Below are 14,918 nucleotides of genomic sequence, written 5' to 3' on the forward strand. Positions count from 1 at the left end.
GTCAACCTGACCTCACAACTGAAATGCATCCAAATAATGATTTGTATTAGTTTGACCTGACACGCAGCTTTTTAAAAAACACTGTTTAGATGCGGACTGCTGACTAGGAAATTCTGTTCATTATGCAAACTTATAAAACGGTCAGTTCCAATCCTTGATTCTGATTGGTCAATAGGTGTGCTTTATTCACAATAAAACACTGCTATGACCGCTTCACCCAACGGTTCTATTTAATATCACTGCGCCCTTAGCAACACCCTTAGCAACACATAAACATATAATGAGACAAAGTTTGAGAACAGTTTGGTGTTTTTATTTGAGCTTTCATGTTATTGTTCGCAGTCAGGCACTATTTTTTCTAGCGGAAGGAATGCTTTTATTGATTTAACTTCATGAAAGTTGCAGTAATATTTTTTTTACTTTAATATTGTGTAGTAACCGTTTTATAAAAGCAATAAGGTACTCGAGGCAAGTGCTGTATCGTGAATAAGTAACGGCTGAAGGGGTTGCAGGCACTCCGCTTCGCGTCGTGCCTAACAACGCCCTTCAGCCGTTACTTATTCACGATACAGCACAGCCTCTTGTACCTTATTGCTTACTTAAAACATTAGTTTAATGGGGATGTTGTCCCATCTCTCCTGTAAGTGATTTGCTGCCGGTGAAAACATGCCACAGATGTACTTCTTCGGTTCATTTATCACCCATGTTGTCTCAGGGTGATATTCTACCCAAGGCCTGACATTTAAGTACGCTTGTATCCCTTTTAGATTAAACAGCAGATTGCACAAGAAAATGTCATTTCGTTAAAAATGGCAAAGGGTAATTGCTTAATGCGTAACTAGGAAGATGAACTTTCCCACAGGTTCAGTTCATTTCAACTTTGAACTGTTTACACTGTTGCAAATCAGCTTTACAGAAGACACAATAGAAACATAAACTCAACATATGTTAAAGGCGGGGTGCATGATCTCTGAAAGCCAATGTTGATATTTTAAACACGCCCCTACTGCAATAGAATCCCGCCCCAAACATACGCAACCCAGCCACCGATGTCGATTAATAGACACACCCCTTACTGCCAATTGGCTACAAGTGTGTTTTGGTACTCGGCCCCACTCCCTTTTCCAAAGTGTTTTTCAAAAATTATGCACCCCGCCTTTAAACACAAACAAATCGAAAGTTTAAGAAGATCCTTCCATGGGCCAGTGTCACTCTCCACTGGTATTGGGTCATCCAACATTTTTGTGGGCGTGTTATGAGGTCCTTCCATGGTCTGGGATCATCTTCCACTAGTGTTAGGAGATCTGATTTCCTTGTGGGAGGCTGGAGCTGGTGTAATCACTGGGTGCCCCAGGATGGGCATCCCAATCTGAAAGTAGAAGAGCAGATAAAGAATAATTAGCATAGCAGCACACAGTTTGCATATTTAAGGTAAAGGATAGATTATAGATCCTTTGGATGATTTGGCTATCCTAGGAAATTTAGTGAGGAATGCGGGCAGTTGCATCTAGTCTAGATGTCATAGATGATTGAACGAGCTGTTTTGCAGCTTGGCAATGTGACATATACCTCGGTTTGTTTACCAGTTTAGTAACATAAGGCATGATCCAAATGGACACTTTGTTGAAACTGGGGGTTTGGGTTACCAAACTTTAGCTATGCGTCCACCCTGTTATTAGAAGGCACTGGTCAAACATCTCAGGACATGCTCAGTGGCTAATTTCTCACATGTCTAGTCTCTGGTGGCCATGCGATTAAGCTTCTGATTTTGAAATACGCAACGGGGTCTCGCTGACCTCCATCTTCGTAATCTTCAGATTGAGTCACTCTATAATCAAAGTCCCTTTTTACACGTCTTTATGAGCAGCGTGAAGACACCATGAGTGTCACAAAGTCCTCACTTCTCAGCTATTTTTAGTTGTCATCACTGGGATCAACTTTCTTGGAAACCATGTTTAATGTACATTGGTACTGAATGCTTTTTTTGGCACACAAGATTTGGTGATTTAGGGTGAATGGGAGGTTGAGGCGAGCAAGCCATTTCTTTTTATATTTTTATAGTCATACAATGGCGGTGTAACAAAAATGTTGTGGGTAAATTTAAAGTCATCATTGTCAAATAAATCTCAGCTGAAGATGAAAATTATCGCTCAAGTAAGTAGAGTATTTTGCCAGAACCAAATGCCAGTATCCTCTTTCGTGAATCTACACCTTTGTAAAAAATGGGATGGTACCCTTTCAAAAAGTACACTGTTTGCACCTTAAGACGTCATATTAGTACATCAAAGGTATTAGTACCAAAGAATGTATATAAGTTCCTCAATGGTACATGTTGGTATCAAATGTATACTTACCTGTACCCAAATGGTACATATTAGTACCTTTTTAAAGGGTACTACTCCTGTGACAGCTAGCGGCCATTTTTAACCTTTTGTTCTGACAGTGTACAGTAGAAATTCACATACACATTTACAGGAGTATCAAATACATTCATCTACTATACCCTATATTGGCAGAAAAACTCTATTTCTTAGATGACAGATTTTCCAGTCTGTCCTTGAAGTTCATGCATTGTGCAGACTGTTGCCCTGAAAGTAACTTCTGATTTGGCAAACCTTGATACAGTAGCTGTGAAATTTCACATAGTATCTTCCCGTTACTGACAGTAACAGAGTGTTTGTGTGTTTTAGAAAGCCCCTGTCATCCTGCTCTTACACACGCTGTCAGACACAGAGGGAAACTGGAGTATTCTCCCAATGATGCCTTAGTAAGTGATGGAGCAACTTCTCAGACATTGCAAAGTGAAGAATTCATGTTTATATTTGTGTGTTATATTGTTTTTACCTCATAACAACCTTCATTAAGAGCCTACATTGAATATTTGTACTGTACCTTTAAAAACGTTACATACCATATTAATTGTACCTTAAATCTTAAAGGTCCCATTCTTTCTGTGTTTTTGAAGCTTTGATTGTGTTTACAGTGTGCAATATAACATGTGTTCGTTTCATGTGTAAAAAAACGCTGTATTTTTCACAAAATTTACTTATCTGTATAGCGCTTTTTTCACTGTCCTCAAAACAACAGCAGCTTAGCTTCCTGTTAGCTTAGCTGGCGACTGACGTATTCCTGTGGGTGGAGTTTAGTCAAAAAACTGATCTAGTGACGTCATTAAAGCAGGATGTAGAGTGCTGTAGTCCAAACCGGACGTTCGCTGTAGGCTTTGAAAGGTGAATTCTGTGAAAGAAAATATATCGCCTGGCAGTGAACTTTGAGCTTTATCATTTTACAGGTATTATTTATGCTATTATAGCAACATTACACACTTACTAGGGTTTAAAAATGGGATCAGAAAGAACGTGACCTTTAATCTTGGTTTAGGAAAAAGTCAACAGGCCTATTATGCAGCAACTTCCGTGATATGTTTGTATTAAAGGGGCCATGTCACAAGACTTTTTTTAGATGTCAAATAAATCTTTGGTGTCCCCAGAGCACATATGTGAAGTTTTAGCTCAAAATACCATATAGATAATTTATTATAGCATGTAAAAATTTACACTTTGTAGGTGTAAGCAAAAATGTGGCGTTTTGGGGTGTGTCCCTTAAAATGCAAATGAGCTGATGAAATTTAAACACTGATCTCAATGATGGTGGTTTGTTGCAATTAAAACTCAATTGTGCTGTGAATTATTTCCTCTCTGCAATAAATGGCAGTGCTGTGGTTGGATAGTGCAGATTAAGGGGCGGAATTATAATAATAAGATCCCCTTATGACATCACAAGGAGAGCCAAATTTCAATGACCTATTTTTTCACGTGCTTGCAGAGACTGGTTTACCAAAACTAAATTACTGGGTTGATCTTTTTCACATTTTCAAGGTGGTAGAAGCACTGGGAACCCAATTATAGCACTTAAACATGAAAAAGTCAGATTTTCAAGCCATGGCCCCTTTAACTGGTTTAAGGTTATTACTGCTTTATGTTTCTGTTGTCCAGTTTTGCTGATAAAAACTATTCTTTTCTTCAGCTTTTCGTCTCATTTTGGGAAGAACTCTTCATGGATCGTGTTTCTAGAAGAGGACACAAGGGTGACACTTGCAAAACTTTTTCGAGTCCTCAAGAAATTTGACCGGAGGAAAGTAAGAACTTTTCGTAATGTGCCGTGACTCTTTGTGAAATCTAACCAGATTTTTTTAGGCTGCCTGTTTGCCAAAAAAAAGTACAAGTGTTTGTAACTTGCTGTTTGTCCGTTATCAAATTAAACGAGATGTGCTAGTCCTGATCTTATGGTAGTTTAGTGCTGTCTTTACTTCAGTCAGAGCCGCTGATGTAGCGGGCAGTGATCCGACATGTAGCGCAGATGTGCTTTCGCCGATCCTTTGCCGGGTACTGTTCCCCTCTCTTCACCCTGTACATTTCTGTCCTCTCCTTACTTTTGTCAATTAAAGGCAAAAAAATTAAATAAAAAAAAACTAGAATAAGAAACAACGGTTGTTTTTCAAAGCATGTTAACTCTTTCACCGTCATTGACGAGATACTTTTTAAACCCGGAAGTATTGCCCTATGGCAAGCGGCTGCATGTCCGTGTCTGTTTTAAAGATCGCTCTGAATGGGATCTCTATGAAAAGTCCGTCACAAAAATGGAATTATCTCTGCTTTTTGCTCAAAATGTGGTGTTTTTCCAGAAACCTACCCATATTCAAAAGCTGATTACAAAAGAACTACTGAAGGTAGGATGAAATGTTTTTTGTTTTTTTTTAAAGCAGAGGTTCTGTTCTTTCATTTGGTATATTGTATGTTTATATATTTAAAGAAGAACATTTTCTGGAAGGCATTAAACTTTGGTGAAAATCATGAAAAACGCTGGCGCTGGCTGGCAACTTTTTTAAAAAACGCTGGCGGTGAAAGAGTTAATATAACTTTGTAAAGTAAATAGCATTTGTAAAGAGATGGCTACAGATAAGTTTTAAAATGGAGCTTTATTAATATTTAAAGGGTACAATTCACGATTTTACATTTCCTTTGGTGTGTTAGTGTGTATTAGTACATGTTAACGATATGCAAAAGGTACAAACCCCAAAGTAAACAATGACGCGAGTTATCGTCTCCAACGTAAATCTCTTTTCTTGGTCTACAACAAACACACGGATTGTAGGCAATTGGTGATGTAGACAAGACCGACATTATCATAATTACGCCCACTTCGGACTGTAAGCCTGTAAGTTAACTCCTGTTAGCATTGCATTGTGAGCGAATCTTTCAAACATGGTAAGGAGCCTCACATTTCCTGCTGAAGTATTTAGGCCAATCAAAACGTACAGATTAGCTGGCCAATCAGGGACACAACACTTTTCAAATCTGTGTGTTTCAGGAAGAGAGTGAAATCTGGAGGTACAAAAATGTACAGTATGTGGAAAATAATGTGTTTTTTTAACCATAAACCACGCAAACACATTGTATTATACCAAATACACAAAATAACATTGTTTTTAGCAATGAAATAGGTGCACTTTATTCATGTTAATGAACACTACTGTTTTGTTTACACACTATTATTATTATTATTATTATTAGTCCTATTGTTAATACTGTACAATCACATGCATTATAACATCATTTAATGTCATGTGCATGAAGTGTGGGCCCAGACAGTAGTATAGACCACTTATAAAAAATGATATAATGACATATGCACTTATATATATTTAGCAGGAAAAATCTAAAGCTGGCCTGTCGGCATCACTGTTGCAATTCAACCCCAGGGTGTCAGCACTTTATGGGAGAAAGTTGTTATGAGTAACTGGTTTGCAGGAGTGATTGAAGAGTGAAATTATTTATCCAGATCGATAAACCTTTTCAGCTTGAAGCCTGCAGAAGGCCCACTTAAATCAAAGATAAACACTCCCTATAGAAAGAAATCACATTACCAATACAGTCAGTCTAGCAGGGATTTTTGATGGATTTAAAGTTGCTGTTATAAGGATAGACATACTTCTTTATATAAGTACAAGAGTATGTACAGCCTAAAGCATTACAGATATACATCAGTTGATCGCTTTTAAACTGGCTTTGATGACACCAGTATCATTCTGTATGAGAACATTAAGATACATGTGAGAAGGCATTTAGGAAACAATAAATTCACATTTTCTTTACTGTAAATCGTGACACTCTCAGAAAAAAAGTTGTCATTGGGTTGGTACAGATATGTCCCTTTGAGGTACCAGTATGCACATTTTATGTACAAAAGTGTACTTTTTGAAAAGGTACTGCCCCAGTGACAACTTTTGTACCTGTTGTACCTTTTTTCTGACAGTGTAATAGGAATATCATGTTATTGTTCTTTTGCATCCTTTAAAAGCATAAAATATGAACATGCATGAGATAAAACAGCTTATACATTCTTCAAAGTTTCTCCTTTAGTGTTTCATTGAAGAGAACAAGTTATGCAGTTTAGGAATGACAGAAAGTCAATACTTCTTCTTATAACTACTGTGAAGGTCACGTCTCATAGTCGTTGTATTTAAGCCTACGTCTTGCTGCTCAATCTGAGACCAGTGTCATTTTAATGGGCGGATGCTATTATGGTTTAATTTAGTCTAAGATGACCATCGTTTTGATTGATCTCTTCTTTGTGTCCCCAGGAGTGGTTTCTTGGCAAGCCATTACACGATGAAGAGTCTACTATCATCCATCATTACGCCTTCTCTGAGAACCCTGCTGCCTTCAAGTACCCAGACTTCTCTGCTGGATGGGCGCTTAGTATCCCTCTTGTTAACAGGTTCGATTAAAGCCTTCACTTACCCTTGGCTGAATATCACAAGCCAATTTGATCTAATTACGAGTGTGTCACCCAAAAAATTTGTACTGTATATGAATTAAAAACATTCATGCAATGCTTACTTAAAAGCTCATTATTTTTAAATTGTCGCATTTTAGGTTGGCAAACAAAATTCAAGAGGAGCCTTTAAAGTCGGACTTCACCATAGATCTAAAGCATGAGGTGAGAATGGGATCGTTTTATCTCTTCATAATTGTGCATTAAATCATCTAAGCCTGTTATGGGTTTTGCCAAAGATATTAGATATTAAAGATTGAGGACTGCTAGTACTATGAATTGAGGATAATGCAACGCTCTGGCGACAGATGTCCCGCGGCAGTTAAATAAATTAATCATCAATCGATAAACACGAATGATTTTATGTGTGAGGCACTTGCCAACCTGTACGCATTCACAGTATCTAAAACAACCTCAAACAAATGTGTTTGAGCTTAAATTAATAGTTTACCATAGAAATTTAATTCTGTCATCATTTACTTCAAGTCGTTCAAAACCTGTATAAAATACTGTTCATCTGAACACCAATGAATATATCTTTTAAATATAACAGATCTGGGGCACCATTCACTTCCATAGTATCATATTTTTCCTCAGTCAATGGTACCACAGATCTGCTTTCTTACAAATATTCTTCAAAACACCTTCGTTTACATTGGCAGCCGGTGACTTCTTTTTTAAGGCGCGCGATGCGAAGCTCGTCAAAGCATGTATTTAACCCATCATGTGTGTGGCTCATCATTTCAAAATATGTGTTCGGCGCATCATGTGAACCTATGTCATGTCAAAATTAGGAGTGTCAAAAGATTAATCGCGATTAATCCCATACAAAATAAAAGTTTGTGTTTGCGTAATATTTTTGCGTTTGTATTGTGTGTTACTACTATGTGTATATAAACACACACATACAAGAAATTTAAGATTTTTTTATTTATGGATACATTTTTACATTTATATTTACAATATATACTGTATATGAAGAGTTTCGTTGCAAAACGAGATAACCACCGTTTTTTTAATTGTTAAGAAATCTCGTTTTTTGGTTGTGCAGTCCAATTCATTTCAATGCAACTGCAGTTGGTTTGTTTTGATTTAAACCTTCATAACTTAAAAAATACAGCTAAGAAGCACCATAAAACAAAATAATAACATGATAACGTAATAATAAACATGTTTTGAGAAAAATGTAAAAAAAAAAGGATTTATCTCGTTTTGCAACTAAACTCTTCATATGTTTCTTAAATACATACTTGCATGTGTGTGTATTTATATATACAAAATAATTACAAGCAGTGAAAACACATATATTATGCAAAAACACACTTTTATTTTGTATGCGATTAATCGCGATTAATCTTTTGACAGCCGTAGTCAAAATATGTTCCTGCTGCAGACGCTTCAAATGGGTTTATGATAAAACAGATGCTTAGTTTGGCAGATACTCACTTAATCTCATGTGTATTCGGATTTTAGTGTTAAGTGAGTGTCTTGCAAGTATTTTGTAAACATGAGCGTCTCTTTTATCATAAACTTGCACGCGTGGCCAATAGGCATGTATTTTGACAAGACGCATGATGCACATAGGTTCACATGACGCACCAAGCATACATTTGGAATTTGCACCTCTCGGAAGAGAAGTCACCGTTCCTTTGTGTTAACAGGAAAGAGAAATTTGTATAGGTGAACAATTATTTTCAGAAACAAATGGTACAGCCGATGTCAGGTTCTCATTTCAGTAGACAGGACTTTAGTCTTGCATGACTAAAATGACTGCTCAGGTGTGTTGCATAAATGGCCCCCTAGTGCCGTGGCTTCCCTAAAGGGTTGTGTTGTCATGATCTTAACTATAATGAGGATTTGGACAAACTTGACACATTTCATGTTCGTAACTGCTGTGTTGACATTACTGTAGGAAAGCTAGAAGATGTGAAAATAGAGATCTGCTATTTTGTAATTTTCCTTTGTTATCTTACCTGTATGTCGCTCTTTAACTGGGACACCTCTGCCAGAATCTGCCGTCACATTTCTCTAGGACATTTTGTATCTCCACTACCTTGTTCAATCTCTCGAACTGTCTCTCTCTCTCTTTCCATCAAATTCTTAGCAGTAAATAATTCCCATCCAGTCTTCATGGCCTCAGAAACATCATATTCTTTGTGATTCAGCTCTTGTGGGATTAGAATGTTTTTTTCAACTGTTGTTCCCCATGTCCCTTCTTGCAAACCACCTGCAGAGCTGAGGACAGACAGTCTGATAACTTGGGGTGCACCATGACCATCACATATTTTCTGTTTTCATTTGCCCTTTTTAAGTTACATCATGTCACATTTTTCCTAGAATGCAATGGAAGATTCACACATTTACCTGTTGTAGCTGTTACATAGAAAGCCTTGATGGTCATGTTGAAGTCGAGAGTGGACAAAAGAGACGGATTGAAATACTAGATTTAAATGTGAATGTGTCTCTCTCGTCCATTTCTGATCTGATCTACAAAAACGCATCTTAATACCAGGTGTAAACAGTTCTTCTTGTTCTACAGGTGGCGTTGTACATCTGGGAGGAGGGAAAGGGGCCTCGACTGACGGCGGTTCCTGAGTTTTGCACATTATCAGATGAGTCTCCAGTGGCCCAACATTGTGCCACCACTGTGAGCAGCCATTCACCCCTGTGTGTAGGTAACCTCAACACCTAACAAAACCGCTTAACACCTCACAAAAACTGGGGAGTCTGGGGAGAACATTGGCTCTGGTTTGATGGGCTGTCAACACAGAAAAAGTGATAATTATGATGTCTGCAAGACATTGTAGGTTTTATTTTTCACGATTTGTACTAGGACATTTTCTTGGAGCAGACAGGAACCTCCACAAGAAAAAAGTATTTTCGACTGAACAAACATTGTATAGTACTAATGTCTATGTAAGGGATAATGTATAGGCAGCCAGTTGTTATTTCAGAAATAAGTCCTGACAGTGTGGTCAGTGATTTTACATTACACTGAAGGGGCTTATCTCACTTATTACATGGCTATTTACCTCATATGTAAGGTACAGAACAATAAATATTGATTTGAAATATTTTATTTGCTAATTTTTAACGAATGCATACCTTCCGCAAGGAAAACCCATTAACTTTCGGTTTTCAAGGAACACTTCCCTTTTTTAAAAATCTGCTAATTTTCAAGCTCCCCTAGAGTTAAACATTTTATTTTTACCATTTTGGAATCCATTCAGCTGATCTCCAGGTCTGGCCCTACCACTTTTAGCATAGCTTAGCATAATCCATTGAATCTGATTAGACCATTAGCATCATGCTAGAAAATTACCAAAGAGTTTGGAAATTTTCCTATTTAAAACTGACTCTTCTGTAGTTACATTGTGTACTAAGACCGACGGAAAATTAAAAGTTGTGATTTTCTAGGCAGATATGGCTAAGAACTATACTCTCATTCTGGTGTAATAATCAAGGACTTTAGCGATGCTAATGGTCTAATCAGATTCAATTGATTATGCTAAGCTATGCTAAAAGTGCTAGCGCCAGACCCAGAGATCAGCTGAATGGATTCCAAAATGGTAACATTAAATGTTTAACTCTAGGGGAGCTGGAAAATAAGCATATTTTCAAAACAAGTGGAGTGTCCCATTAAACCATTTGCGCCTGATGCTGCGCCGAAACATTACATCTACCAGGCGCAAATGGGTTAAGATAAGACAAGATGTCATGAACACAATGGGCCCTATTTTAACGATCTGAAACGCAAGTCCGAAGCGCAAAGCGCAAGTGACTTTGTGGGCGGATCTTGGGCGCTGTTGCTATTTTCCCGGCGGGAGAAATAAGTCTTGCGCCGGGCGCAAATCAATAAGGGGTTGGTCTGAAGTAGGTTCATTATTCATAGGTGTGGTTTGGGCGTAACGTCAAATAAACCAATCAGAACGCTATCCAACATTCCCTTTAAACGCAAGGGCGTAAGTTCCATGGCGGGTTGCTATTATTATGACGGATTTGACAGGCGCACGCCAGGAGCGGTTCACAGTCGAGGAGACCGACGTTCTTGTAAGAGCAGTCAAAGACAGAGAAGTTGTTTTGTATTTGGATAGGAGAAACCCGCTCAAATCAGCGTCGGTTAAACAGGCGTGAGAGGAAATAGCCGCAATTGTCTCATCAGTTGCGCCAAGCACTACAATGATGTCAGGAGACGAGGGGATCCCAAGCTTGCCAGCATAAATCGGGCACGCCGGGCACACAGGAGGACATCGCTGCGTCCACCCTCACCGCTGAAAGGGTTTGGGGGCTTTGAAATCGGACACAAGAAACGCAAAAAGCAAGGTCCAACCCCAAAGTACACTTACAAATCAAGTTCACATACATGAAGGTTTCTTATGAAAACATTTTAATTATTATTTAGATTAAATAAACGTAATACAGCCACACAACAAACTTATGAAAATATTTTAATCGTTATTTGCATGATAATTGTTTAACGCTGCCACACAAAATAAATAAAAACTATCACCACAGTGCTCACCACAATGATTTCCCTTATCTCATGTATTAATATTTTTATTGTAACAATTTATGATTTAATGATTTCCCTTATCTTATATTTTTTATTGTAACAATTTATGATTTGCAAAAATAACTGTTGCATTTGTGTAGATTAGATAAGCAATGCGCGTTGTGCACGCTATACATTATGGTCAAGCATGCGCCCTTGAAATAGCATAATGAACCACGCGCAACGCGCCACTGACTTTAGACTAGTTTTTTTTGGTTAGTAGCGCAATTGTTTTTTGAAACTGCAAAATAGCATAAGAGATGGTTTGCGCCGGAGCACGCCTCCTTTTTTGGGCTGAACCGCCCAGGGAGCGCAAGTTCATTCCCTAGTTTGCCGATGTGCGTCTGTGGAGGGAAAAACCCGCTGTGCGCCAGTGCAAAATACGAAATGATACATGCGTCACTGACAAAGTCAATTGCGCTTGGTGCAAGATAGGGCCCAATATTTGGTTTAGTAATTTGTAAATATAATGTCATATATGTTATTAAAAGACATATTTATATTTCATTTTTGTGTAATATTAAACTGTACATGTCAAAATTATTTGCAGCTTCCCAGTTCCTGTGTGTTATTAGTTTTGAGCGATTCTTATCTGGGAATACAATTATACAGCAATACCAACAGATAAAGAGCATTATGATTGTTTTACATTAGGTAACTAAATTCCTCATGGGTCATTTTGTATAATTTGGTACATATTGATTGCTTAATTTCTTAATGCAACAGAAGATAACCATAATGGACCATTACGGTCTCACTCATGCCGTTTTTAGGTTTTGTTTTTAAACTTTACGATTCAGAATTCACAAGCAGCTGATGCACTGAATTAAGTGAACTTAAGTGAAAAGGATTTTTCAAAAAGCATTTGTACTCCAAATTATGCAAAACATTAGCCCTGTATATTTAAATAGCCTTTTAGTCACTTTCTGTGGCAGATGTTGATGATTTGTTATAATGGAATGAAAATGTCCCTTTTTCACATCACAGTATTTTGAGGATATGATCTGCAAATGACATTTTAATATTGTTGTTTCAAATATGGTTTTGGCCAATATAAACTGCAATGAATGAAATGCATAAAACGCATACCTTTTGAAAGTGTGACAACTTGCCCCATTGAATTTCTTCAGGATGTGGTGTTAAAATTATTATTATTATTATTATACTGTACCTGTATACAGTCTTTAGAATAGCACAGTGCGAGAAATAAAAGTTTCATTGCTAAAATATCTTCTCAACCAAAGAAAAAAGAAAGAAAGATGTGAGTATTTAGCAGTGCCACTGCTCAAAGTTAAATATAATTGTATAATACCTGCAGAGTATTTTAGATAACCATGCCTATTTTCAGCACAATGTGAATTATCAGCTGTCTCAGCTGCAGACTATTTTAAACCGGTCACAGCTTTGTCAGGTCATTTTATTTGAAAGCAGCTCTCATTTCCTTCCATAATGTTTAATCTTCCCCTGACTACAGACCTCCAGATCGCTCTGTGTTTAATATTCACAGTGGGTCGAGTGCAAAACACAATCTCCCAGGAGCAGCACTGAGCTACTCGGACCTTAGGTTATCAGACCTTTGCATACTTAAAATCCAGAACCAAACCGGAACCAAAGAGGTCGAATTGTGTGTTTGTTGAGAGTGATTTGGCAGGTCAGATGTTTCCTGAGGATATGCATCCATTGTAGCTGTTAAATACATTAGGAGCTGGGACGTGCATAATGTTTACATTACTGTCCATCTACATTTATTCATTAAGCAGATGCTTTTTTACACAGTGTAGGTATACATTTCGAACCCATGACCTTGTGTGCTGCTAATTCAATGCTGTACCACAGGAACATGTGATATGACCCAGAAATGATAATGCACACTGTTATCACATCTCAGTATAACCGTGACTATAATGTCATACATCTACCCTTTACTTTTTATTTTCTCTACAGGGTCAGCCTGTTAAGAGCGAAAACATTTTCGTAGCCGTGAAAACCTGCAAGAAGTTCCACTCCGACCGAGGTGAGCTTTACGTCCTTGAAAATCAGTCACGCGTCCTTCTCGAGGGTTTGTTCTGTTCATCACGAGTGCACTTACCGTACTATTACCTCTCGCCGGGAGCTGCGTGGAAGTCACGGGTGGCATCGTGAACTTTGACCATTTTCACTTGAAGTCCAATGTGCCCTTCGCTTGAACAGTTCAGCGATCGTTTCTCGCCGTTTACCCTGCGGAGTGGTTCTGATTTGGCTGAGAGCCTTATTGGGCATTCCTCCAGGCCCCTCTACAGTATTAAGGCCCTTCACTGCAACTCCAGCCGGTCACTTAGCACCCGGTATCAATTGTAACTTAATGAGACAGATAAAGTGTTGCGATTTGAATGCAGAGAACCGTCTGGAAAGGAGAAAAGACAAGGAAAAGAACCAACTGACACTTCAGTTACATCTAATTGCTCCGATTATCCCAATTATCTTTTACAAGTCACTCCGAGGAGTATTAAGGATGTTATTAGGAAGAACAAGATATTTCTCTTTCAATTATTTTTAGGTTGCATACATGAAGGTCTGTTGAAAAAAAAGGTGGAAAATTGTAGCAGAATATAAGTATTTCTGGGCATACCGTAGTCATTCGTTATGCTTACTTTAATTCTGGTTAGATGATAAACCTCCATGGTGTTCACAAAGACATGTATTTACCTTATCTATTTGTTTCCATGGGTCAAAATTCAGTCTCTGTAATGTCAGTCTTGAAAATTTTTTCTAAATGCATTATAAATGTATTGCTGAAACATGTAAACTATGTAGTACTGAATTGCAGAGTTAGATTTTTTAGGCGGGCCTAACATGGTGGATCGATAATGCACTTGAGCCACAGCGCATGGCCCCGCCCCTTAAACAATAGCGAGCATCCATTCAGGTTGTAGCAGTATTTGAAAGTAAGGAGAGATGGCAGCTTTCCCGCATGTGGGCGTGATTATAATGCGTTCAGTGGACACGCCCCCAGCGTTTGAGAGCAGAGAATGCTGCCTATTTTTTTTAGATTTTGATAACTTATTTTATTTACATGCTGTTTTTCTATCATTTACATTTGGTTGGGTGATTAATAACACATTTTTCTGTGGTGTGACAAAATCGGAAACATATTTAATATCTGACTTTACAGAGATTCTTCTTATACTGTTGCACCAAAACATTGCTTTTTATATTCATTGAGTGTGTTTCTTTATGGCAGTCCCTGTAGTACAGAAAACATGGAGGAAACAGGCCACACTACTTGAGTACTACAGCGATTACGCCGATCCCTCTATACCAACTATTAATCTGGGGGTACCCAACACAGAGAGGGGTGAGTGCTTAAATCTGTCTTATGTTTTTTATGTTGGTGTCAGAAAAGTTTTGTACAGAAAATGGTAATGGTAGTTTTAGTGTACATACTTGGATTTCTTGGCATGAAACCATTTTTTCTTGCTCTCCAGTGAAACATTGTAATGACATTATTTCAAAATGTAACAAATTAAAACAGTTTTATAAGGGACAAATC

At 37.9% G+C, this 14,918-nt stretch overlaps 1 protein-coding gene across 3 annotated transcripts in view; it reads left to right on the forward strand.

Annotated features, from left to right (window-relative positions):
• The window catches only part of b3glcta (beta 3-glucosyltransferase a), an 88,278-nt gene that overhangs the window by 63,266 nt on the left and 10,094 nt on the right, over nucleotides 1-14,918 (forward strand). For all 3 annotated transcript variants that reach the window (XR_008642487.2, XM_055196871.2, XM_055196870.2), the window contains exons 5-11: nucleotides 2,691-2,767; nucleotides 4,027-4,138; nucleotides 6,644-6,780; nucleotides 6,939-7,002; nucleotides 9,377-9,508; nucleotides 13,334-13,403; nucleotides 14,610-14,723. Coding sequence is in view for 2 of the 3 variants with exons in the window: in XM_055196871.2 (XP_055052846.2) it covers nucleotides 2,691-2,767; nucleotides 4,027-4,138; nucleotides 6,644-6,780; nucleotides 6,939-7,002; nucleotides 9,377-9,508; nucleotides 13,334-13,403; nucleotides 14,610-14,723 (706 nt within the window). In the remaining variant the exon portion in view is untranslated. The remainder of the gene's footprint in view (nucleotides 1-2,690; nucleotides 2,768-4,026; nucleotides 4,139-6,643; nucleotides 6,781-6,938; nucleotides 7,003-9,376; nucleotides 9,509-13,333; nucleotides 13,404-14,609; nucleotides 14,724-14,918) is intronic.

Source organism: Misgurnus anguillicaudatus, chromosome 24, assembly GCF_027580225.2.
Source record: "Misgurnus anguillicaudatus chromosome 24, ASM2758022v2, whole genome shotgun sequence".
In the NCBI taxonomy this organism is placed as follows: domain Eukaryota; kingdom Metazoa; phylum Chordata; class Actinopteri; order Cypriniformes; family Cobitidae; genus Misgurnus; species Misgurnus anguillicaudatus.